Here is a 26,628-nt window from a genome sequence, read left to right as displayed (position 1 = left end):
TCAAATACTAGACAAGTTCCCAATCTGCAAAGAAATCTCTGCAATCTCGTGAAGCGTTCAGTGTCTACATTCCAAAAGATATACACATGAAGAGCACAGAATAAAAAAGGTTGTACCATTGCAAAAGAAATAACACAAATTCAAATAGATTGAACACACTTAACTATGAAATTAGTTTAATATTTCTAGGAAATAAGCTTTCTGGTAGAAAAGCCTCTGCTTCTGTCGGTAAGTAATTAAATTACCTTAACAGTAATGGTAAAAAAAAAAAAAAAAGAGAGCACAGTTTGGGGTTTCAATGCTTGCTGGCTGCTTTAGTAGTACAGTGAAGTAAGATTTTGGACAGCATGCAAACTGCTTAAGATGAAGATTACCTTGTGTAGCAGGTGACATAATACAGATGAATAAAAGGGGATAAAAACACACAGTTAAATTGTCTGGAAAGATCACATTTAAAATTTATTACATTCATCTCGTCAGTGCTTACAAATGGTAGTCTGTATGTCAAAATTACCAACTGAAGGGAAAAAAAAAGTAAAAATACTGTACAGATATTTAATTTTGTCTGTATAATTGATGTGATGCTTGTTTTTAACTGACCTTAAGGCCTGTAGTTCTTAACCACTTAACACACAACAGGACACTGCCATATTTCAAAGTTAATTGTGTAGATTGCAATAAACCCACAAGTCAATCTAAAGCAATAATGATATTTTTACATACCCAAGAGTGTCTTCTTTCAAATAAATCAAATAAAGTTTCCACATTGTCTGCTTTTTTTTCTTTATTAAAATATGTGATTTGCATACCTCAAGGCGAGCAGTGTGTCACAGCTGAGTGAATCTGCATTTATCAAATATCTCATTACTGTTGAATAGCTGGGGTTCAGAGCACCCTAAGGATGTATAGTTCTCCATGACTGGTCATTTCTACTACTGTACATGTCATAGCTGTGCGTGAATGACGACAAATATAATGCCTAGATAACAAATCAGCATTATGCTCTGTTATACAACGTTATGCACAAAGCTTGTGTCAGATTCTGTGCAAAGTTGTGACTTTATTCAGAACAACGTGTTTGATGAAGGACTCATTATACGCTTGATTGGGAACTACTGCTTAGTATAACTTTGAAACGTTGCGGAGTGCACTTTTATAGTTCAAGCATGATGGGCTGAATTACCCTATCTACCTATTATGAATAAATCCATAAGTCTTTACTTCCCTCCCTTGCCCCGAAATATGCTGAATTGTATGCCCACGCTAACTAGTTCCTAAAGAGCAAATGAACAGAATAAAAACCAGAAAAGGCAAAAGAGTGAAAAATAAAATCAACAAATGAGGATACACAGGAAAATTAAAACAAGATCCAAAAGCACTGAAACCAATGATCAAAAAAACCTTTTGAAAAAATGTTGCTGTAAAAATACCAAAAGACTGAATCTAATGATTCTCAAAAAAGCTCAGAAAAACGGACAATATTTTTTTTATTTTTAAGTTCCTTTTTTAAGGAAATGTTGACCAGTGTTATTTCACATGCTGTCATTCATACATCATTTACTCAGCAGCATGTATCACCACAGAAAAACCTGGGACAATTACACATGCAACAGGGTAATTGTAAAACTTCAACAGGTAAACGTGATGCCTCATGCCCACAGCCGTGGCATCATATGTTTCCCCAGACATTGATAGTCGTGACAAGAATGAACCAAGATGAGTGAGGTAAGGGAGACAAGCAAGACTTTTTTTTCCAAAAGTATAGTATTGTTTAATAAAATTATGAGAACAGAAGAGTGCAAAACAGTGCATTTAAATAAAAACAATTAGATAACTAATCACATCCATGATTCTTCTTTAAAATTGTGCTATCAAAACACATAATGTCTTAAGGTGCAAATAAATAGTTTAATATCCAACATAAGGTGTTTCCTTTGTCTGGACATCACTCTGGATCCCCTTTAACACTGCCAGTGGTAACAGGAGGCCACTCATGTTTACTGCAGATACACACTGCACCAATCACAGTTGCTGTAGCTCTGGACCTCCCACCTCTCTGTGCATCTACAACTCCCCCAGGATCTTGTCCTCTCTTAGATGCTCACCATGCTTCAAATACTCCTGTGTTTGATTGAGCCAAGTTCCAGTGGCCTGTCTCCATTCTTGTCTGTTCTCATTTATTTGTTCAATACACTTGAACCTGTCCTTGGATCTTCTGCACCAGCTGTCGGCACTGCTCCTTATCAATTTGCTCAACAGCGCTGATGCCACACATTCTCATCTCTCCACCAAGTATCTCCTCAGCTGTCCTCCTCACAAGTGATTGTCCTCTCCTTCTTTTTTCTTTTCATTGATTCTTTTTCTTTCCTTCCTCTGTATTAACTTTCCCCCTTTTCCCTAAACCTTGTAGCCTTGTTACTGCACAAGCTCAATGTTCTGATTTTCCTCTTCCATCTCTCTGAATCATCTATCTCTTTTTTTCTTTCTTTTTCTCTCTCATCTGTCCTACTCTGATTCATTATGTACTGTACTTTGCAGGTGTAGATGCTTGCCTTAAAATGCCACACAGTGTCAATGAGGAATGGCCGAGCTGGTTGTGCTTGCACATAAATGCACAATCAGCCATTGTCTCCATTGAACACCCCGTGGCTGCATGTCTTTCCACTGGCACATACCCACACCCGCAAGTCTGAACTGCACTGTCTGTATGAAAAAAAAAACACAGAACCATGTACACCATTGTGAATTTCCCCTTGGGATTAATAAAGTATCTATCTATCTATCCATTTACCAAACTCACTGTACCACAGCACTCAGTAAGATAAAAGACAAAGAACAATAACAGAAGTACATAGAGAGGCCTAAAATATGTCCAAATAATTGTTCTGATAAAAATGACAAATATATGTGTAAAATGCTGAATAAAAATAAATCATAGATTACATTTTGACAATTCACTGCTAAACAAATAGCAAAGAAACAAACAAACCTGATATTTTGTGAAAGTCTTCTTGCATCTGACTGAGCTCCTGCTCTAGACGTTGGATACGCTTACTGTTTGTTTTGTAGCCAAAATCTCTATATTCCACCAAATATTTTTTCTCTTCTTCCAAAGCACATATATTATGCTCCAAGTCCTTCAAATGTGTTTGCATTTCTGTTAAAGACAAAACATGCTTTTTTGATAACTGGAATGTAGTCATTTTAAAGTAAATTCAATTTGAATTAGGGCAGCAAATGGCTATGGGGGTTGGCACGCTTGTTTCACAAGCAGTCCTAGGACATGAGGGTTTAACTCTAGTGTACTGAAATGTTTAAGTGGAGTTTACAGGCGTTCCCTGTGTCTACAAGGAGTTTTCTTCAAGGTACTTTTGTTTTCTTTACACATTCTAAAAAATGTATGCATTAGATAAACTGGCTTTTCTGAATTGTCTTGATGTAGGTGGGTGTGACTGTGAATGTGCCCTCTATTGGACTGGTATCCCACCCAGGCTAGATTTGTGCTTAGCACCTGATGCTACTAGGATAGGCTGCAGCTCCAATGACCCTGAACATGATTGTGCGGGTTCAATAATTTGTAGATAGATGTTCTTTAATCACACTAACTGATTAAATTTCTTTAGGTCACACATCTGTTTAAAAAAAAAAAAAGTAGAAGAATAACCGCCTGGTGTCCACTCCAAAGTGGCAGAAAGAGAGGCAGAATCTTTAGCTTCCTCTTTTCAGAGAATAATTGTTTGAAACCATCTGTGCTGTATTTAATTCAGCTAAAGTTTGGAATCAATTTAGAGTTCACTGTATTAATGCTTTAGATTAGGGGTCTCTAATTTTGGTCCTGTAGTGAGGGCTACTGTGGGTGCAGGTTTTCATTCTAACCTTTTTCTTAATTAGTGACCAGTTTTTGCTGCTAATTAATTTCTTTGTCTTATATAGCAAGCCAATTAAAATTAAAACTCAGACCCCTTAATTATTTGTTTTTTCCTTAATCAGCAGCCAAACAATAATGAGATACAAAATGAGCCAACACATGACCAGCAAGTATGTGTGAGATTAACTGGCATTTTTGTATTACCTTGGTGTAAGTGTGTGTGACTGTGAATGTGCCCACCATTGTTCTGGTCAGTGGCGTAGCTTGAGTTCGTGCAGCTCAGGGCGGGGCGGTGCTTCAATTTGCCACCCTCCAACATATCTGAATATGTTAAGCTATTTAAATAGAAAATTAAAATGACGTATAGAGAAAAATTAAGATACATTTTGCATAGATTTATTCATATGTAAAGAAACAACAATAATTTTTTATATACAGTACCTTTATAAGCATCAGCTAGACAAGACTATAGTATAGACGCACTGATAAGCCAAGTTCTAATTATTAGTTTAATATAATTACGCTATGAAAACCAGAACCAAAGTAGGGTACAAGTGATAGGTGGGGATGTTTTGTGCGCAGAGCAAGAACGCATTCGTATTAATAACGAAATGAAATTATAAATTGTAAATTAGTTGTTTATCTTCCTAGAAATTATTATCGGTGTAATATTTGTTTATTTTTGTCATTGCCTCATAAATTTCAACTGCTGTGTCTGATGCAGAAGGACAGTCTGAACATTATTTTTCAGGTATTTGTGGTTAAAAATCAGAGAATTTGACTTTTTTCATACCTGAGTGATATTTTTCTGAACCCTGCTGCTTACACACGAATTGCACTGAGCCTCTTGGCCAATAATGCCGCCCCCAAAAATGTGCCGCCCGGAGTGGACTGCCCCCCCCTCCGCCCCTAGCTACGCCACTGGTTCTGGTATCCCCCCACATTGGTTTTGTGCCTAGCACCTGATGCTGTTAGTATAGGCTGCAGTTCCCATGACCCTGAACTGAATTGTGCATGTTCAATAAATAATGGATGTCACACTAACTGATTAATGTCCATTATGCAATATCCAAAATTAAAGAAAGTTGAAGGTCTCAGTAATGCTGATCTGCTCATGTCCACAAAACATTTGGATGGTGTTCTTAGAAAAAAAGAAATTGAAAGGTTTTGGAAATGTCTGCTGTAGCAGAATGAGAGCACCAATAAACTAGAATTTATAACAAGTTTCACTAACAACAAGAATGGGCGTATAATTAAGAAGCTATTGAATTAAAATTGGAGTTTGAGTTCCAGACTTAGCAGATCATTTGTTTGCTCAGTTCATTCTCATTTTTATTTGGGTGCCACTTAAGTAAAAATTAACCAATTCAGAAAACTGAATCTTAATAAGAAAGTCATTTTAAATAAAGGCAAAAAGAGTTAATGAGCAGCAAAAACTGGTCAGCAATTGAAAAAGAGGTTAGAATGAAAACCTGCCTTTATTGAACACACTAACCTTACATTCACTCTATTTGTAAAGGTGTGTCAATGTTTAGATGTCAATGTCGTGTCTGGCGGTGCCTGAAATGCTTCAGCAGCATTGACAGCAAACAAGAACTAAATGAGTGGGTTGATCTCACAGATTGTCTGCCCTATTCCTCTTTACAGAACTGTTTCCACTTAATGTGTAATCTTGCATGAACTACAGTATATTCTCTTCATACCATACAGCATTTCTTGCCAGTGCCATTCCAAAATTTAAACTTTGTTCTGTTACAGCCTGAGCTCTGAAGTATCAGGACCAGTATATGTATATTTTTATCTTTATTAAATTTCTAGCCTCTGCAATGGACTTGCACTCCCTTTTTTGAGCTGAAATAGAATTAAGCAAGTTGAAAATGAGTGGACACGGTTTACTGCCTAGGTCGGGTCCTGTATATTGAATCTTTTTTTAAAACAATGTCATTTACTCCTTTTTTTTTGCTGTCACTAAAATAAAAATCAAAAGCAGCCTAAAGGTAAGTTCACTATACAGTACTGTACTTAAGCAAAGCAATCTTGACCGGTATGGGCAAAAGGTTTTCAGAGTCAATAGCAAAATGTGCCGGCTCTCTGCTGATGAAACATAATCCTCTGTTGCAAAAAACAGACAAACACAGGGAGGACATGCCAAGTCCGTACAGAATGCACCCAAGCCCACTGTATATGAAATGCAATCATTGTAAAAGGCGCACTGTATTTGATATCTCACCTTCAAGTTGCTGCTCATTTCTTTTAGAGATTTCCCATTGTTCCTTTGTGGCATGTTCTACTTGCTCTCTGTTCACTACTTTGCTTTGTTCTAATTCCCTCTCCTTTTCCTTTACTTCCTTCAGCAAAGTTTTAAAGTGGGTCAGTTGTTCTTCCTTCAAGTCATCTTTCTTTAATTAAAGAATACAACAAAAATCTGGTCAGCCACACCATACATGCAACTATGTTCACAACTATTTTTTTTAGCAGACACACACATTTTATTGTCATTGTTAGACTATAAAAATAATCATACTGACATACTCGCTTTCTCAGCTCATGTCTTAGAATGGCAGATAACATGTCATCACCTCAAACTGCTTTTCTTGGTAAGTATCAAGTGTGTCAGCCCAGACTCTCCTGTTACCAACTACAGATGCCAGCTTTTGTTGGGGATATCCCAGGCATTGTCAGGCCAGCTGAGAGATGAAATATAATCCCTCCAGTTTTTCCTGGGTCTGCTGCAGGGTCTCCATCCAGTGGGACATGCCCAAAACAGCTCTAGGAAAGCCGCAAAAGGGGCGTCCTTAGGACATACCCTGACCATCTGAACTTGGTAGTGATTTGGATTTGAAACAAAGGGCAAAGGCCTGATATGACTGGTGAACAAGCAGCTAGAGTGTCCTGGGAATATTTTGCTGAGGCTTCTGTTCATGATGAGTTCAACTCCAACCTCTAAGAGAACTTCTCCCATGTGCAATGCAAAATCTGGGACACTGAGCCTGAATGGACCCTGTTCATGACATGAATTGTGGAAGCAGCTGCTGAAAGCTGTGGTCTTAAGGCTGACAAAGCATCTCATGGCAGCAACCCTAGGAACCAATGGTGGACACCAGAGGTGAGGAAAGCTGTCAGACTAAAGAAGGCAGTCTTCAGGGAAATGCTCTCTGTGTGACCTCCTTACTCAGATGAAAAGTATAGACTGGCTAAAAGGGTTACTGTAAGTGGTTGCAAAGGCAAAAATTCGAGCATGGCAGGACTATCAAATGTCCCCAAAGCTTTTCTGGCAAACTGTCACCTCAAAAGGGGAATGCATGACCTTGCCCAGACTCTGTTAAGAAGAGATGGAGATGTGCTGACTTCTTTTGGAGAAAATGTCAAGTGGTTGAAGGAACAATAAGAAAGTTGTCAACCCAGTGGACATCCCATCCTATAGGAAGGCAGCATTGGTAGATAGCATAACATATATAAATATTCTAGTAGTGATAACCCTAGTCCTGCAATTTAAAAACACAAGTACTAAATGAATCTCTTATGCCTTAAAAAGTAAAAAAAAAAAATAGAATGAACCTTAACAGACAATGGACACCTTTTTTAAATGATTATAATGGAAGAGTCACTACGTTCTGCAATACAAGGTTAAGCTGTAGTGCTTTTTGTTTTTGCTTTTGCTTAAATTTATGAACTACACACTTCTAATGTTCCCAGACAGATTTAAACTATCAATCAAAGGTAAAATGTCTCAAACACATTCCCAATGTTTCTGCAAAGTTCAATTGTTTGGATCCAAAATCAAAGTAAGGTCACCTAGGATTATTTTTTTCTACAGTGAAATTGTACGTTGAAGAGCTTTATTGATTTTTTGCCTATAACGCATACTGTATAATAGGTTTGGATAATTTCCAGTATTTGATGGCTTTCTATCTAGATAATAAGATTCTCATACAGACTCTATCACAAAGAACTACTGAATGATTCTTTCATCCTCTCAGTTTATGAAAGAACTTATTATTATGCAGGGTCACAGAAAGTCAGAGATTATATGAGATTATTGGGTGTAAAGCAGGAGTTTGCACAGAATTGGGTGCCAGCTCATCATAGGGCACATTCATGCACTTAAATCACTCATACCCAGACCAATTTATTAAATCTGCATGTCTTTGAGATGAGAGACGTAACCAGAGAACACCCACATTGACATGGCGAGAACGTGGCAAAATCCTCCAACACAATGACTTGGTTGGATATCACTGCTTACCATGATGTCATTGGGTGCATTTACATGTGATTTACTAACCTGGTTATTCACGGAAACCTAGTGTATAAAATGTCTTTGTAAACCCTTATTCTGGTTAGAGAAACAAGGTTAACACAATTAGATTTCTCTGCGAGTAACCTGCTTATGTAGCTTTGTAAAACCTTAATCGGGTTAAGAGTTATGGATTTTTAGTCTGTGCATAGCTGTTGCACTCTGTTCACCTGCTTTGCATGCGTATTCAGCAGCCACAGGTTAAAGTGTCCACAAGATAAATCACATTATTCCTTCTCCTGGTTGAAATACAGTAATCTGTCTCAATATTTCAGAAATCGTTAAATTTATGTTGATGAGCTCGGCAGCACAACCTCAGAAGCAATGTTGGAGAAAAACATGTTGAAAGGAATGTGTGTTTTGTAGTCTGATTACTTTTTAAAGTAACCCATAACCTATAGTTATTTATTGAAGTAAAAATCCCTGCAATATTATTATCCCAGTTGCACCGAGTGCAATGCAAGAAGCACACATACTGGTATGCCAGTCCTCGGTCACACAGCCAAGCACAATAAAGTGTGCTGCATGTGATTTGGTAATAGAAACCTATAGAAAAAGTATCTGTTTAGTTTTCATCAAGCTATTTGTTATAGATGTTGAAACAGTGTGATCGGGTGGCACAATGCCAGTATTCATACCATGAAACATTGGTGGTCCAGGCTGAGGATGTAAAAACATGATGGATGTTATTTACTTCACAACACATGAAGGACTAAACGCATTTATAAAACACAAGAAAATGATCACAGGCTTCATGCTTGTTTTCAGATTCGTAGTGACTGATGATGATGTTTTTGAACAATTTAATGGTGTCTGAGTATTTTGCCAAAGGAGAACTCCAGGTAAGGTTTTAAAGAAAGCAGGTTTCTGCCTTAACAAGGTTACTCACCTTATCCAGGTTTTGTATGTGCATATAAACGCACACACTGTTTTACACTATTACTGAATGATGTCTGCTTACGTGACCGTTTTATTGTATTCTATTAAGAGCTAACTACTGACACCCACCCTTAGCTTCAGCAGACTTGATGCCAAACTTTTCAAAATGGTACATAAATGACTAAATGCTTATCCTGCTGCAAAAGATGAGTGGACATGGACAACAGCATTTAAGAAATGGTCTAATGGAATACTTAAATTAATCTTAAATTATAGGCCAGATCATATCTAAGCCATTCAACTACATGAAGTAATAACAATCTTCTGCTTACACTCTCCTTGAATTGTTTGTTTTTTTCTAGAAGTTCTTGCACCTGAAGCTGGAACTCTTGTATTTCAGTTTCCTTGATTTGCATTCTAGAGAAAAGATCCAAACATATTATTTACTTACTTTTATGAATAGCTTTAGGGTGATACGATGTTTGTTATATATTATTTTTTGCACAACAAAAATAAATTCTACCTTAACAGAATATCTTACATATTTTTATTTTACAAGCTATTTAACAGCAGTGTTCACCTATGACACAGGACCTACCAATTTACACTCACTCACATTTGTGCACACTTGTGCCATTCATCTGTTAACATCTCCAGAAAGTTTAATGTACTTGGGTGTTGTTATGGAAATGTCCATGTTTAATTTCTTTAAAAAATAACTGAATTATTACTTTATTTGTTGCAATCTTAATGGCATGGTGCTGTGTTTTTGCTTCATATTTTGCACTCAAGAAAGCTTACTTGCTACAATGTGTAACTGTGTATGAGACAACCGATGACCAAACAGGTAATTCCTATTTGTATTTAAGAGCCAGGAGTTGCAGTTTAGACTTTGCCTATACTTTACCTAAAAATAAATGAAAAACTCTCAAATCTAATTAAAAAGAAGGACATTATGTTTAAAAATTTCAGATTTCTGACAAGGTGTTGGAGACTACAATTTCAGGTTTGCCTAATCATTTGTTTAATGTCTTCAAATCATTGTCACCCAAGAAATGGATAACTAGTGATTTGCTTTTTTTATGTGGAAAGGATATGGAAGAAAATATCTGACAAATACAAATCAAACACAAAATAAAACACCTGGCTCAGGTGGGCATTAATAAGTATATCATTTTCATTCTTCACTAAATTATGCACAAATGTTTATTGAAAACTATCCTGTATTACCTACTGTAACATCTGACTTTTCCATTACCATGTGAGATATCGTCCTGTTCCTTTAAAAATCTCCTGTTTGTATCTTCACATTCGCTGACTAGTTGGTACTGTGCACTGCTTTCTAATCCTTACCTAATACAGCAGTTCACAAACTTTTGTATTTGCGCCCCCCCCCATTTTCTACCTGGAATAATTCTGCGCCTCCACCATAATATAAGATAGATGAGAATAACCCATGATACAACTAACAAAGGTATGATACTCGTGCAGAGTCGAGGTATCCTATCATTTTTACTTCCATAAGATTTGCAGTTTTTTTTTTTTTAAAAAGTGTTTTAATCTATACTAATAAAAGGCAAAGCCCTCACTGACTGACTCACTCACTCACTCACTCATCACTAATTCTCCAAGTTCCCGTGTGGGTAGAAGGCTGAAATTTGGCAGGATCATTCCTTACAGCTTACTTACAAAAGTTAAGCAGGTTTCATTTCGAAATTCTACACCTAACGGTCATAATTGAGTCCTACTTACGTACATATATACGTCCATAGCCTGCAGCTCGGTCACCGTGTGAGGCGTTGCGTCCCCCATCACCACGCCTCCCACATAGTTGGCTGCCTGCTTATATTGCGTCCCCCATCCCCACACCTCCCACGTAATTGACTGCCTGCCCTTATAAGGCCGTCCTTCGCTCCTGTCTCTTCATTCCCTTCCTTGGTTCGCCACGGTATTCACGTCTCCCAGCTGATAACTGCAGCCTTTTTATTTAATCCACATCTTCTCCGCTGTTTTATTGCTCGTTTATTACGATGCAAAGTTAGCGATGAAGGCAGTTGTATGCTTACAACACTTGACAGATGCCGAATGTTACTTCAACACAAGTCCTGCAAATACTAACGTAACTGAAACAAACCATGAAACTCAAACTGATTATTACAGCAGCAATCCAAGCTGTGAGAAAACTGTAAAAAGGAGGCGTGTCAGACGTCGTGGTACATTTACTGATGCAGCTAGACAAAAACAACTTTGTGACGCTGCCTCCACATACTCGCAGAAAAATCCACAAGTTAATAGACACGCTGTCGCTAAATACTCGTAGAAAAATCCACAAGTTAATAGACACACTGTCGCTAAATACTCGCAGGCATATCCACAAGTTCATAGAGACACTGTCGCTAAATACTCGCAGGCAATTCCACATCTTAATACTGGGAATGCCTGTTAAACATCTTAGATTCACGAGTAGCGATTTGGGTAGTGAACACTTCGATGAATGAAACCTGTTATCTTTATAACGGTTGACAAACACAGAATGTAACTTGAACACAACACATCGTACAAATACGAACCTGATTGAAAGAAATAATGATAATCAAATCCTTGATGACAGCAACACTCATAACAGTGACAAAACAATTACATTGACTATCATGTTACGTTATTTTTAAAATGTTTCCTTTTCTTTTTCATAACTTCTTTAACACACTACTTCTCCGCTGCGAAGCGCGGGTATTTTGCTAGTAACTGTTAAAATGCCTTGCGTGGTTTTTGGTAGTAATTCTAAACCCAAAAACAAAGAATAAATTATTTATTCTTATTTAATTATCTTTTATGTAAAGAAACAATTAAATAGGTTTTAATTTTTAAAAATCTCGTAAACAAGGACACCGATTAAGTCAATCTGTGCGAGACAAACTTCGTCTGACAAAGATTATACCGCTGTTAGTTGTATCATGAAAATAACCCAATAAGCAGTAAATTATTTAACTCAATTTGGCAATATTGGCTATGCTGCCAATATGGTGTAGTCACGCCGCATTATCACCTGATCTACTGTTACCCAAATGTTTTGCGACAGATACCGATACGTCTTGAACTTTCTAAATAGATAATACGCGACTATAAAAGCAGCAGCAGCGGCGCCACTCATCAGTTAGTCATTAGATCTATGCCTTAGAAATGTTTTATTTTAATTCGTTGTGATTATATGCTTGCAAATTTAAATTTGAAATAAAAATGTAAAAAATTAATTTTGATGTCTTGCTCATTTATTCGATGCACGCCCCACAGTTTGAGAACCGCTGACCTAATACCACAAATACTAGGGGCACTAGGATGCTATCCAACTGTTCGTTTTTAGTCATTAGAGAGCTAGAAAGCTTGAAAATAATATATATACAAATTTTATCAAAAAATATGATGACATGTGTTATATAACTATAAAAAAAAAACTGAAGTGAAGTCTGCTGCTTTCATTTACTGTTGTAGAAAAATAAACCATTACTGGTTCATTGCATAAAGGAGACATTAAATTTCAATATATTGAGTACTGGCTATATTCAAATAGCCATTGGTCAAGCATGCACAGTAACAAGCATACTCTCTACACTGCTACTCCTACTCAAGATTACATTTTTTAGCCATTCCAATTTAATTTACTAGGACAGAAAGATGAATGGCCCAGAAAAGATGTCCGAGTGTCTATAATAGATATACATCTTCTGGCAAACTCAAACTGCATGTCTGCCAAAATATTAGTGAAAACTTGTTTCTCCATATGGGCGGCACGGTGGCGCAGTGGTAGCGCTGCTGCCTCGCAGTTAGGTGACCCGGGTTCACTTCCCGGGTCCTCCCTGCGTGGAGTTTGCATGTTCTCCCCGTGTCTGCGTGGGTTTCCTCCCACAATCCAAAGACATGCAGGTTAGGAGGATTGGCGATTCTAAATTGGCCCTAGTGTGTGCTTGGTGTGTGGGTGTGTTTGTGTGTGTCCTGCGGTGGGTTGGCACCCTGCCCAGGATTGGTTCCTGCCTTGTGCCCTGGGTTAGAAAATGGATAGATGGATGGATGTTTCTCCATATTTTAAACAATAGAAATATGTATTATTGGTTTTTAATATTGTACACTGAAAAGACATAATTTAATCAAGATGATCTAAAAAGCCTCTCCATCAACCTGGCATCATACATTTGTTCTATTTCTAAAATTTAAACATGTCTCTTTTGCTTCCAACCTGCTCTTACGCAGGAGAAAGCAGAAGTAGGTCAAAACATAATACAGTACAGCTCTTAATGGCTTTAGCTTGTTTACCTGTTCTCTTACGAGTGACCGTGTGACCTAGTGGCTAAGTCGTTTAATGTTAAACTAGGACGTTGCCAATTCAGTCAGATTCTATGGGGCCCTGACTGAGAACCGTAAATGACCAGTGATCCAGCCTACATAAAAAAGATGCAAAAGAAAACTGTGCTTTGGCTTTACTTGTATTTTAAATTGCCCTGTGATGGTGTGCAGATTTGTAAATTGATTTTGGTAAAGGTATGGGATAAATATATCTATTTAAGCCTCAATACTACTGCTGTTGATTTTCAAACACTTGGGAGTAATTATGTGGATGTGCTTGAATCATTACAAAAATGTTCCTTTATCACATGATATTTGATCTAATAACACAAAATTAAAACCTTTCCATTACACCAGCCTTGTTCTAAGCAGCACATGCTAAAATGTTATAGTTCATGATTAGCTTATAACTTTTTCTATTCAGCACCTTATAGCAATATCAGACTTCTATGAGTTCCCAAATTGCAGTCAACTGCTTCCATAGACAGACACAAAAATTAATTTATGCCAAGAAGCCAAAGAGTCTTAAGGTAAAAGTTGAGCCACGTGACTTCTCATTATGCGATGGACACAGAATCAAACAAAGTAGTTCCCTCACCTACACATCCTGTATTATTTGCTTAGTTATTGTTCTCCTATTTGTTTCTTTCCAGTGTGCCAATACGAACCACAGACTTTAGCAGAAGGAGGAGGAGAGAAGAAATATCCAGTATATACCAATGTAATGCACTTTTAATTTTAAAGTCTGCTTGCTTTTCACTAAGTTGAGGCTGTAGAGCGTACGTTAGTCTATTACACATCACTTACTGAACAAAAATACAGCTATTGATCATGGCTGTCTACATAAAGCTTCACACAAAACTCTGTTCCCAAAATTGCTTTAATCGCAGTGTCAGGTTTTAAGGTGTGGTTTGTCTCCATTTTTATACTGTACTCACTGAAATGTTAATAAGGCTTCTGCTGAAGATGTCTGATCCTCCAGTCGTCCCTTAATCTTCTTTTTCTTCTTTCCCATGTTCCCCTATGAGAGGGGTGAGTAACTAAAAAAATATAACATCATTGTAAGTAAGCAGTTGAAAGGGCAGTTTTAGAAAGAATGCTTAAAAATTCCAGAATGTGGATTATAACATGGTGGTCCAGTGATTAGCACCGTTTCTCACTGCATGGGCAGACTATTTTTGAACCACAACACTGTCTAAGTGTTTGCACCTTCCCTACATGTGCATGTCCATTTTTCACCAGGATATCTGGTTTGTGTTTTTCCCCCATATTACAAAGATATACTGGGTAGAATCATTTTGAATTCTTAGTTTTCCTAGTATGCATAAGTGTGCACTTCACTCAGGACTGTTTCTGGCTTTTTTTACCAAATGCTTAAACTTAAAATAAACACATCAAAAATAAGTAAATAGATATTCTCACTTTTACAAATAAGGGCACATTGAGAAATGTCTGTATTTTTTTATTTTAACATATGAGGATCATTAACATTCATTTGTATATAAATATATCTGATGGGGGAACTTTTACCAGATATATTCCAGTTACTATATTTGTTGATATATTGAGTGATCAGCCGACTCTCGTTTGCTGGGACAGCTCCATAAATCAACCTCAATCTGGGTGACCTGACTTATTCTTACCGTAGATGTGACTAATTTCTTATTGGCAGTGACACTGTGAAGTAGTTATTAGCACTGCTGCCTTGTGGAGACACGTATCTGTGGTTTGAATTCTGTAACTGGTTGCTATCTATATGGAGTTGGAGTGCCCTTCTGTGCCTGTATGGGACTTCTTCCCACATCCTTAAAGACGTGCTTTTCAAGTTGATTGGAAATTCTAATTTGGCCCTATGTGAGTCAGCTGGATAATGGATTTGATGCTTTATCAATGGTTAGTTTCAGCCTTAGTCCTAATGTTGCTCTGATTGGCTCCAGCTCCCAATGACTACAAACACAACAAAACAGTTTACAGAATATTATGTTAAATTTTGCTTTCGCTTCACTTGCCAAACCCAAACCCCACCCGCCAGCACCGTTGTGAAGTGGGGGCAGTCCAAGAAGATGCAGTTCCTCCGAAACCCCTCTTAAACGATGATACAATGGGAAATAAATAACAGTTTGGTTTTTTTTTACCTCCTCTTTGCTTGATCAGCTGCTGGCTTGCTACTGCTGCCGTGCTGCGTGATTTGCATGTCATGCGGCCCTTCAAACATTTAAAAGCCTGTACAGCACCTTTTGTCTCACTGCCTTGTCTCTCTACTCCCCCAGACATCCTTAAACACTATTTGATCTCTTTTCGCTGTTCCGTTATTTCATCGAGTAATATTTTCCGTTTGTTTCCGCTAATGCAATCTTTACTCTCTTGTTTCTGAGACTTTCGAATTTTCCTACTTCCATTATATCAAACCTGCTCTGCATGTGTACCGCGGGACTTGCTTCCAAAGGTTGTAAGTATGACGTGACTTGACCGTCTCACGGGACGTGAAAGTGTCTCTCTTCAAATTAACTCTCTTCAAAAGATCACATCTTGTCGCAGAAAAAAGTATCGTCCTATCGCAATTTTGTTTTTTTTAACAGAGAGATATTCAAAACATAACTTATGCAGAATTTCCAATAATCACATTATTCATATACCTTCTGGCTAACTATACATCCGTGCAAGTCAATTCACATCAGCTCAAAACAGACACAATGTGAAAAATCAGTTGTCCTGCAATTGTAACATCTATGTCAACACGCACAAGCCAGATGGCTTGCTTTAGCCATGTATGCACCCTGTAAAAAACTACTTGGAAAAAATCGCCAACTAAACAGAAGATGAACAGACTGGCATCTCCAGCTAAGAATAAACAATATCTAATTTTACATTTGGAAAGCTAATCAAATTGTCAAAGTGGTTTCAATGTAAATGTTTACAGTTTGAGTTTAGTTGCTTACAAGGTTGTATGCTTCCTTTTTTTTTTGTTAATTTGATGAGCACAATGCATTGACGACATTATACTATTAAGAAATCCCTTGTCATCTGAGTGTCTGTGCTGTTGTTTCTAGCTGTGTGGAGTTGTATATTTCTATATTTGAGCTGCACCAACATGAGTGAAAGATATGGGTATGCATTCTAATAACAGCATTTCAGCGAAATATTTAAAAATAGTTAATTACATGCCGGTATCAGGGCAAGCCACAAAATCAAGGTGTCATTTTATATTTAAAAATCTGTTAGTTCATAAGTTCATTTAGTTTGGCCGGGCTTAAACATTGATGACAGAAGAAACTGCTGTCATCATTGAACAAATCATAACGAAGAGCTCAAGTGTGACAGTCCCTGAGAGAACAGAAACTATAGGGATTAGTTATGGGCTAGTTACTTCCATGCTCAAATATGATTCAGAAGAAGGAAATTTTTAGGGACTTTCAGTTTACCTTTGAAGTGTGGTACTCCTGGACATTTGTACTCTTAAGTATCTAGAGTTGCAGCACTTGTGTGTAGCCAAGTGATGCTGTGGTAAATTAAGTCATGACACAGAATTAAGTTAATCCACCTGATGATACTGTCATTTTAGTTTGTGATGTTTCATTTTGCCAAAAATGAAGAAAAAAATAAATTTCTCTGTTTGCAAATTTTGATTCACTAATTAAAAAAATAAACAGAACAATGAAAATGCCTAAAATGAAGTCACTTGAAATCAAATATTTTTTAGAGTTGAAGGTAGCACTGGCACTGATATGGCAAATGAGTTAGTGGCTTCTTCCACATAGAAGTGTGTATGTGTGTCATGAAAAGTAGCTGATTTGTACAATGTGCTGTCACATTAATGTGAAGATTCTGTGATCAGAATGATGAATATGATGAGATTCACATATTTAAGATATGAATACCCTAACTCAGGGGATCTCATGTTCGTTCAGTCCTGGGGTACTGATATGGCTGCTGGTTTTCATTCCAACCAGTTTTAAAAAATTAAATAATTCAGTCTTACTTCTAAATGACCTGGTTTTTCATTTAGTCTGATTCTTTTAATTTATATTCAGAAATAAGTGCTAGTATATTTACATGTAAAGAAAATTCAGAAATTTGCATTTTTGCCATATCTATCAATGTTAACTTTCTTGTCCCCCGTTCTTTTCAAGTTTCCCTTTCTTTTGCAGTTGAATCCCTTGTTTGTATCCAACAACTAACGATTAGTGATGAGCAGTACAGACAAAGGTTCAAATCGCACTGAATAATACTAAAGGATCCAATGCTGCTAGGAGAATCTTGAGCTAATATGTAACGTATGTACAGTGCATCTAGAAAGTATTCACAGCGCATCACTTTTTCCACATTTTGTTATGCTACAGCCTTATTCCAAAATGGATTAAATTCACTTTTTTCCTCAGAATTCTACACACAACACCCTATAATGACAATGTGAAAAAAGTTTACTTGAGATTTTTGCAAATTTATTAAAAATAAAAAATTGAGAAAGCACATGTACTTAAGTATTCACAGCCTTCGCCATGAAGCTCAAAATTGATCTCAGGTGCATCCTGTTTCCCCTGATCATCCTTGAGATGTTTCTGCAGCTTAATTGGAGTCCACCTGTGGTAAATTCAGTTGATTGGACATGATTTGGAAAGGCACACACCTGTCTATATAAGGTCCAACAGTTGACAGTTCATGTCAGAGCACAAACCAAGCATAAAGTCAAAGGACTTGTCTGTAGACCTCCTAGACAGGATTGTCTCGAGGTACAAATCTGGGGAAGGTTATAGAAAACTTTCTGCTGCTTTAATGGCCTCAATTAGCACAGCGGCCTCCATTATCCGTAAGTGGAAGAAGTTCGAAACCACCAGGACTCTTCCTAGAGCTGGCCGGCCATCTAAACTGAGCCATCAGGGGAGGTGACCAAGAACCCAATGGTCACTCTGTCAGAGCTCCAGAGGTCCTCTGTGGAGAGAGGAGAACCTTCCAGAAGGACAACCATCTCTGCAGCAATCCACCAATCAGGCCTGTATGGTAGAGTGGCCAGACGGAAGCCACTCCTTAGTAAAAGGCACATGGCAGCCCTCCTGGAGTTTGCCAAAAGGCACCTGAAGGACTCTCAGACCATGAGAAACAAAATTCTTTGGTCTGATGAGACAAAGATTGAACTCTTTGGTGTGGATGCCAGGCATCACGTTTGGAGGAAACCAGGCACTGCTCATCACCAGGCCAATACCATCCCTACAGTGAAGCATGGTGGTGGCAGCATCATGCTGTGGGGATGTCTTTCATCGGCAGGAACTGGGAGACTAGTCAGGATAAAGGGAAAGATGACTGCAGCAATGTACAGAGACATCCTGGATGAAAACCTGCTCCAGAGCGCTCTTGACCTCAGACTGGGGCGACGGTTCATCTTTCAGCAGGACAACGACCCTAAGCACACAGCCAAGATATCAAAGGAGTGGCTTCAGGACAACTCTGTGAATGTCCTTGAGTGGCCCAGACTTAAATCCGATTGAACAGAGATCTTAAAATGGCTGTGAACCGACGCTTCCCATGTAACCTGATGGAGCTTGAGAGGTGCTACAAAGAGGAATGGGTGAAACTGGCCAAGGATAGGTGTGCCAAGCTTGTGACATCATCATCCTTCTATATAAAAGCATTTGGGATTGTCCTTCCGTCCCGTGAGTGCTATGCAGACGCAGATCCATTTTGCAATGCACGATGGGATTTGTAGTTTCGTTTTTCCAGGTAAAAGATGATTTTCTACTCCAGACTGTGCGATATCTTCTTCTTTCTTACTATATAAAAGTGGTCAGGATTGTCATTCCGTCCCATGAGTGGAAAGTGTAGCGGTATTCCGCTTATCACAGACTTACTACTTGCAGCTTGCGGTACGAAGCGACATGATGTGAGCAGAGTTCTGGTGCTCCCATGGTTCCCTTGCTTTTATGCGCGATGCGCTGGAAAAATAGACAAAATTATGTCTCTGGAAATAATTAATGTTAATGGAGTACAAATGCCACACCGCGTAGTAAATATCGGGGGGTTCAAAAGGGCGACCTCAATATAGAAAAAAAGTTTCATCACAAACATAACAGAAACTATGAGTATTAAAGTAATACCGCTCAAATGCAATATAACCAAATTAATGAGTTTGTATAAAATACCAAATTGATCTACATATTGAATTGCCTTAAGAAGTTGTCAACTTAAAAGTCGGTCGCCTTAAAAGGCGGGTCAGCCTAGTATTCAAAAAGACTTGAGGCTGTAATTGCTGCCAAAGGTGCATCGACAAATTATTGAGCAAAGGCTGTGAATACTTATGTATATGTGATTTCTCAGTTTTTTTATTTTTAATAAATTTGCAAAAATCTCGAGTAAACTTTTTTCATGTTGTCATTATGGGGTGTTGTGTGTAGAATTCTGAGGAAAGAAATGGATTTAATCCATTTTGGAATAAGGATGTAACATAACAAAATGTGGAAAAAGTGATGCGCTGTGAATACTTTCCGGATGCACTGCATGTGTCAGAGCTTGGAGAAATTTAGTTTGTAGTTAACAACTAAAAAGAGACATGATGATTCTTCAGCACACACTAAATTTTTAAGTCAAAGCAAGACCTGTCGAAAACCATCTGTATTTTGTATTTAGATGTACTCGATATTGAGTGCATCTTTAAAAAGTCCCATATAACTAGTCACATTTTCATGTATCTGCTTTGAGACCGTCAACCTATGAAAAGTGGTGAGAAAAACTAGCCACCATCGCTCTTCTGGTTCATAACAACGTCTCGCATCCACTACTGATCTGTGAAACCACACCCGCCCTGTTTTCCAAACCCGGCACCGTATGACTACTTTATTTTCCAATCTAAGAGGCTGCCTCTTCATGCAGATAAATAAAGATACTAATTTAGCTGCTGAAGAGAAAACGTTTTATTTGGCTGGCATGGAAAACCTTCACTGATGTCCATAAATAAATAATAAAGTGTGTTAGCGTACACAGAGATTATGTCAAAAACAAATCTTTTTTTTATTTTACTGGCACTCCTCTTACTAGACGTGTCTCAATTTTTGACCACCCTTTGTAAATTGTCCCCGTGAAGTACAGTGATTACCTTATAAACAAACTAAACGATATTAATCATGAGTTATTTATATGTCAACCATCGTAAGAAGTCATGCGTATTAGAAACGAGATACACACTGAAAGTAGACTGAAGTTAAAACTCATACCTTCTGACTTAATCACGTCTGTAAATATTTTGTTTGTTTTCTCAGTTCAGCCACTTAGTTTTCCGAAAGCTCTAGCGTTGCTAATGGAAACAGGACACAGGTGAGTGACGTAAGCACTGTGCGACTAACGCCTATAGTTCTTTAAGAGCGCTGCTTGCTTATGAGAAGCGAAGTCTGTTTCGGCGAGTTTGTTATATATATACTGTATACAATTTGAAAATTAAAAATGAAAATAGGTAATAAACTTTGATTATAAAAGTACTGTACATGTTTGAAGAACTTGCATTTCGCGATATTTATTCACATAAATTAACTGAGCAGGACAATCTCACATATACAGGTGAACGTTTTGTACTGGCAACTTAATATAATCTTCGTGTGTTTGAGTTGATTGAGGGTAGACGAAGGGAGTCTGAGGGTTTATATGGTCAGTATGGTCGCGTGCCCAGATTGAGTTCAAGTTCCTACTTGCTGTTGCCACCCCCTCTAATCGGAGCCACACGATAAATACCAACGAAAGCAGTCCTTAAACTTCATAATCACAGTAAACCGAAAAGAGATTCGATTCAGTTACAGAAACTTCGTGGCAGCCGAACACCAGACAACGTTCGTTTATAATTTACTGTGCGGAAAATAACAGAGAAATATTACAGAAGTAAAACAACACACATTTTTGGAAATGTGATTTTGGTAAAGGTTATGCATATATATATATATATATATATATATATATATATATATATATATATATATATATATATATATGTATATATATATATATATATATGTATATATATATATATATATATATATATATATGTATATATATATATATATATATATATATATATATATATATATATATATGTATATATATGTATGTATATATATATGTATATATGTATATATATATATGTATATATATATATATATATGTATATATGTATATATGTATGTAATGGAATTTGCAATATCAGTCGGTGAAAGGATCAGAAAGATCAGGATGCAGATCCTGGAACTGTAATGCAGCAGTACTAAGACCATTGTGCTATCCGAAGTAAAAAAAATTAAATAAAATAAAGACTTTGTGTGCGTTTTGTTTATACATTAATTAATCTTTGCAAATCAGATGAATACTGTATTACCTATTTCATAAGCTTATGATGCTGTTTATTTATACCCAATATGAACAGTTTAGGGTGAAACTGATGTTGCCATGGCGTTAGTCTTCTTTTTTTAATTGTAGATACAATTGATTTCAGTGTTTTAATAGATTTAAAAATGAATGGACTAGAGAGTGGCAAGAAAATTGAGCTTCAGCTGACAAACAGCAATCCTGACATTATCCTGTAGGATACCTTGATAAACTTGGAAACTCATTTGCCCCTCAATGATGGAAAGCTGTCCAGGCCCTAAGGTAGTAAAGCAACCCCAAACAATGGTGCACCTTGCACTGTACTTCTTCGTTGGGACATTTTTCATATTGGTATGCAGTGCCCTTTTTATACCATACATGCTGCAGCATATTCTTCTCGAACAGTTTAACCTTAGTTTCATCAGTCCTCAAAATATTTCCCCTATGGCGTTGTGAAGTGTTAAGATGGTAATTTGTAAACATCAGGCATGCAGCGAAGTTTTGTTTTGGAGCGCAGTGGCTTCTTTCTTGATGTCCTGCCATGGATGCTATGCCTGATCAATGTGTTTACATATAGTAGAACGAAATGTTAACCTGTTCCAATAATTCCAAGCCTTCAGCTGTTCCTCAAGAATTCTTTCTTTTTTTTTCACCTTGCTGAGCAGTCTGTGTTGTGTTTTTCAAGTTGTCTTTGGTGGGTGCCAACTTGTAGGGAGAGCAGCCAAAGTACTAAATGGTCTTTGTTTATACACAGTTTGTCTAAAGCTGATGTCAAATTATGCAACTTTCTGTTGTGTTATATGTAAGAGTTGCTGATCTCATCTCTGCACCACATCAAATTACTCAATTTAAAATTGCAGCCAGTGTTACATTTACCAAATAAGCACTGATCTTCCAGCACAGTTATCCTCACCCCTTTTTCTGTCAGTGCTCCCTTTTGGTGCCGGTATTATACTTAGGGTTTACAGCTGCAGCGACTCCTGCTCTTTATTTATTTTTTCTATTCTGTTATGTTATGTAACATATGAGACGTCAAACAGAAGGGCTTCTATTCTGTTTGTGAAGTCCACAGTCCAATGCTTCTTGATGGAGCCAGTGCTATATGAATGGTTAATAGCCATGGTGTGTTCATCTGCAGTCTCTGCCTTTTTTCTTTTTCCAGTCTGCTTTAGTATATAATGCAGAAGACATCAGACAGCCGAGCTTCTCTTTTATTTGTGAGGTTCAAAGCGCATGTGTTCCTTATTCCTCGTTGCTATATTCTATACATTGTACTTCTGGCTGAATGCTCATTGGTTCTCAACCAAATTGAAAATCAAACCTGTTTGATTTTATCCTAGCCAGTTGCAGACTTAGTCTCAGTTTTTAGGTATTTCACATTAGGTGATCAGCTTCATTGGAGCATACCATTTATCTATACTAATAAAAGGCAAAGCCCTCACTCACTCTCTCACTCTCTCTCTCTCTCTCTCTCTCACTCACTCACTCACTCACTCACTCACTCACTCACTCACTCACTCACTCTCTCTCTCTCTCTCTCTCTCTCTCTCTCTCTCTCCTCTCTCTCCCTCCAACTTCCCGTGTAGGTAGAAGGCTGAAATTTGGCAGGCTCATTCCTTACAGCTTACTTACAAAATTTGGGCAGGTTTCATTTCGAAATTCTACGTGTAACGGTCATAACTGGACCTACTGTCGCCCATATATACGGCCATAGCCATAGCCTGCAGCTTGGTCGCCGTGTGAGGCGGAGTTGCGTCCCGCATCATCACACCTCCCACGTAATTGAGTGCCTGCCCATATAAGGTACATATTCGCGGGTGAAGGACTGTGCTTAGCATATTCATAAGTGCAGCTACTGCGGAAACCCTCTGACGCTGAACAAGCCTTTGTACACATGTAAATAGGAAAGCAAGGTGTAAAGCTTAAGTTTAAATTACGTTCATAGACGTGCTGCCGCTAAATATTCACAGGCAAATCCACAACTTAATACCGGGAATGCCTGTTAAACATCTTAGATTCACAAGTACCGATTTGGGTAGTAATCACTTCGATGAATGAAACCTGTTCAAAAAACGCATTACACAATTGAGAAGGCAGCAAAAGAATATGAAGCAAGTGACGCATACAAGCATATTCATAAGTGCAGCTACTGTGGAAACAAAGCACGGTGTAAGCCTAAAGTTTAAATTAAGTTCATAGACAGGCTGCCGCTGGCATTTGTCATGCCCACGACGAATACGATATTTGCGAGATACAAGTTTAATGAGAAGACGCAGGGTTTAAACGAGACTTTTGATCACTTTGTAACAGAGTTAAAATTGCTGTAACGGAGTTTAAACTGCTGGTATGCCAGTCTGAGCTAACATTAAATAAAGCCGTGAACATCGCAAGATCGCACGAGATAGCACAAACACAGCTGAGAAGCTTTGAAGCATGTACTCCGAGCGGCTCACGTGAACTGACTTTGCAGGACTGGGAAAGGTTAAATTAAGTTCATAGACACGCTACTGCTAAATATTCCCAGGCAAATACACAATTTAATACCGGGAATGCCTGTTAAACATCTTAGATTCACGAGTAGCGATTTGGGTAGTGAACACTTCGATGAATGAAACCTGTTATCTGTTACAACGGTTGACAAACACAGAATGTAACTTGAACACAACACGTCCTCCAAATACGAACCTGATTGAAAGAAATAATGATAATCAAATCCTTGATGACAGCAACACTCATAACAGTCACAAAACTATGTATATTGACAGTCATGTTACGTTAATTTTAAAATGTTCCCTTTTCTTTTTCATAACTTCTTTAACACACTACTTTTCCGCCACGAATCGCGGTTATTTTGCTAGTTATGTAAATAAAGGTTACAACTAAAAAATCACTGGAAGAGTCAACTGATGTGACGTTAGCTTGACTGTGGTCTGATGAATATCTAAACTTTTTAAAATTACTTTGTAACCTTTTCCAGGTTTTTCAACTATGCTTGATCGTTGACCTTCTGAGTGCTCTTTTATTGCTAGGAATGCTTGATATTGGTAGGTACAGTAGGTCTTATGAATAGCAAACTCAAAATATCTGAGTCTTTTTTATAGGCCAAAGTAGCTCAAAATCATACCTCCAATCTTGCTTCATTGATTGGAATGCAGGTTTGCCATCTCCTGACTCCCAAGTTAGCTTTTCCTGAAGTCATCAGCCTAGGGATTCACATATTTTTCCAATCTACATTATGAATGTTTGAATGACATATTCAGTTTGTACAAAAATAATACAATCATTTGTATACATCAATTATTATTTGATTGTGCTTGTTCACTATTTTCAAAGGATTTGTATACTTTTTCATGCCAAACATAATAATAATAACTGCCATCCCACTTATCTAAATCAGGTCCCTTAAGGTCAGAGTCTATTTCAAAACGTCAAACAGAAGGCAGGAACCAATCTTGGGTAGAGTGCTAATCCACAGCCTGGCCCATTCTTGTACATACTGTACTCACTTGAGCGGAGGCAAATTAGAAATTATATATTTTATTTGTTTCGTTTTTGAACCTTTCATAGCATCAGTTTTAGACCTACTTAACATGCAATACATTCATGGATATTTTACAGTATTATTAAACAATTAATGACATTTGTGAAAAAGCAGCTGCTATTTATTAGAACTTGTTTTTCAATTCACTACCTTTTTAATTAGTCTCTTAACCACGAATGATAAAACTACTGTGTCTTTTATCTACTGCAAGAGTTCAAATTCTGCCCTTGTCACTGTTTGTGCATAATTTACATAAGCTCTCTGTGTTCATATATTTTCACTGGATCTTTTTGTTTCTATCCGTATTTCAGTTATGTTTGTGTTACTTCAATGGAGAATATTAAATTGGCTTTGTATGACTGAGTGTGCATGGGTGCCCTGTGGTGGAGTGTTATCCAGTACTGTTTTGATTTGATCAACTAAGCCCTGAAGTACTGGGACACTGTAATGGAATAAGTGAGTTCAGATAATGGATAGATCAATTAAATTTAAAATATAAGGATTGTTTAACATGGCCATATTCTGTGAGAAATGTATTTTTCACCACTAGGGGGAGACTGTTGCTTTTTTTTTGAACAGATACCAAAGTCTTAATGTTTGGTCTTAGCAAAGCATTCCAGAAAGCAAATTAACAAGACAATATATCATTTTAGTTAGATTATAAGTGAGACAGCAACAAATAATTTAGATAAATCAAAGAAAAAGTACCTATCACTATTTGAAAAAGCCTTTTGGCAGCTGGCAGGGTTTTATAAAATTTTATTTTCCATAATACTTAACTGGGGAGCAAAGTGGTAAATACGAATTTGTGCGGCACATTGGAGCATCCATTACCATGGTTGTATATTTCGGTGTCTCACCCTTGTACTATATGGTTGTATATGAAGCCTGCCTGTTCTTGCTGCGTTTGTGTTGAATGATTGCAATGACTAGGTTTTTCCTTGGTCCTGAGACATAAGGGTGAGTTTAATAATCCAAGACTGGGTCTGTGTATGTCTATTATAAAGAGATGCATTTCAACTCTGATCCAACGAACAAGGTATAAATTGAAATGTAAAGGGATATTTGAATGGTAAAAATGTGGTTTAAGATCACATTCTTGAATTAGTTTATTTTAAAGTAGCTAAGACGTATTGAAATCTAAGTAATCAACATTAACGTTTGCAGTGCCCCTTATAACATATATATCTCTTGTTATATGCCATTTGGTATGTGATTCGTAAAAGCAGTGTTAATGTTTGTGATGCATGATCTATTAGAGTGACAAATACAATGCATTTTATTAATGAAAATGTTTGTGATGTGACATCTTTTAGAATGAGAAAGATCTAGCAACCTGACAGACACACAGATGTTACCCATTTATTA

The 26,628-nt window shown here is 37.4% G+C and overlaps 1 protein-coding gene across 3 annotated transcripts in view; it reads right to left on the bottom strand.

The window, feature by feature from the left end:
- The window catches only part of ccdc83 (coiled-coil domain containing 83), a 42,150-nt gene extending 17,286 nt beyond the window's left edge, over positions 1-24,864 (bottom strand). For 2 of the 3 annotated variants that reach the window (XM_039744398.1, XM_039744400.1), the window contains exons 1-5: positions 20,585-20,664; positions 14,321-14,422; positions 9,377-9,461; positions 6,099-6,267; positions 2,990-3,157 (exon numbers count right to left, since the gene is read on the bottom strand). In XM_039744398.1, coding sequence (XP_039600332.1) covers positions 2,990-3,157; positions 6,099-6,267; positions 9,377-9,461; positions 14,321-14,397 — 499 coding nt within the window. In that variant the 5' untranslated portion in view covers positions 14,398-14,422; positions 20,585-20,664. Of the gene's footprint in view, positions 1-2,989; positions 3,158-6,098; positions 6,268-9,376; positions 9,462-14,320; positions 14,423-20,584; positions 20,665-24,843 lie in introns of those variants that run through there. The other variant, XM_039744399.1, reaches the window with a different exon arrangement.
- Between the last annotated feature and the right edge of the window lie 1,764 nt (positions 24,865-26,628).

Source organism: Polypterus senegalus, chromosome 2, assembly GCF_016835505.1.
Source record: "Polypterus senegalus isolate Bchr_013 chromosome 2, ASM1683550v1, whole genome shotgun sequence".
Taxonomy (NCBI): Eukaryota; Metazoa; Chordata; class Cladistia; order Polypteriformes; family Polypteridae; genus Polypterus; species Polypterus senegalus.
Note: the sequence above shows the minus strand (reverse complement) of the source record. Positions and strands in the feature narration are given on the sequence as shown.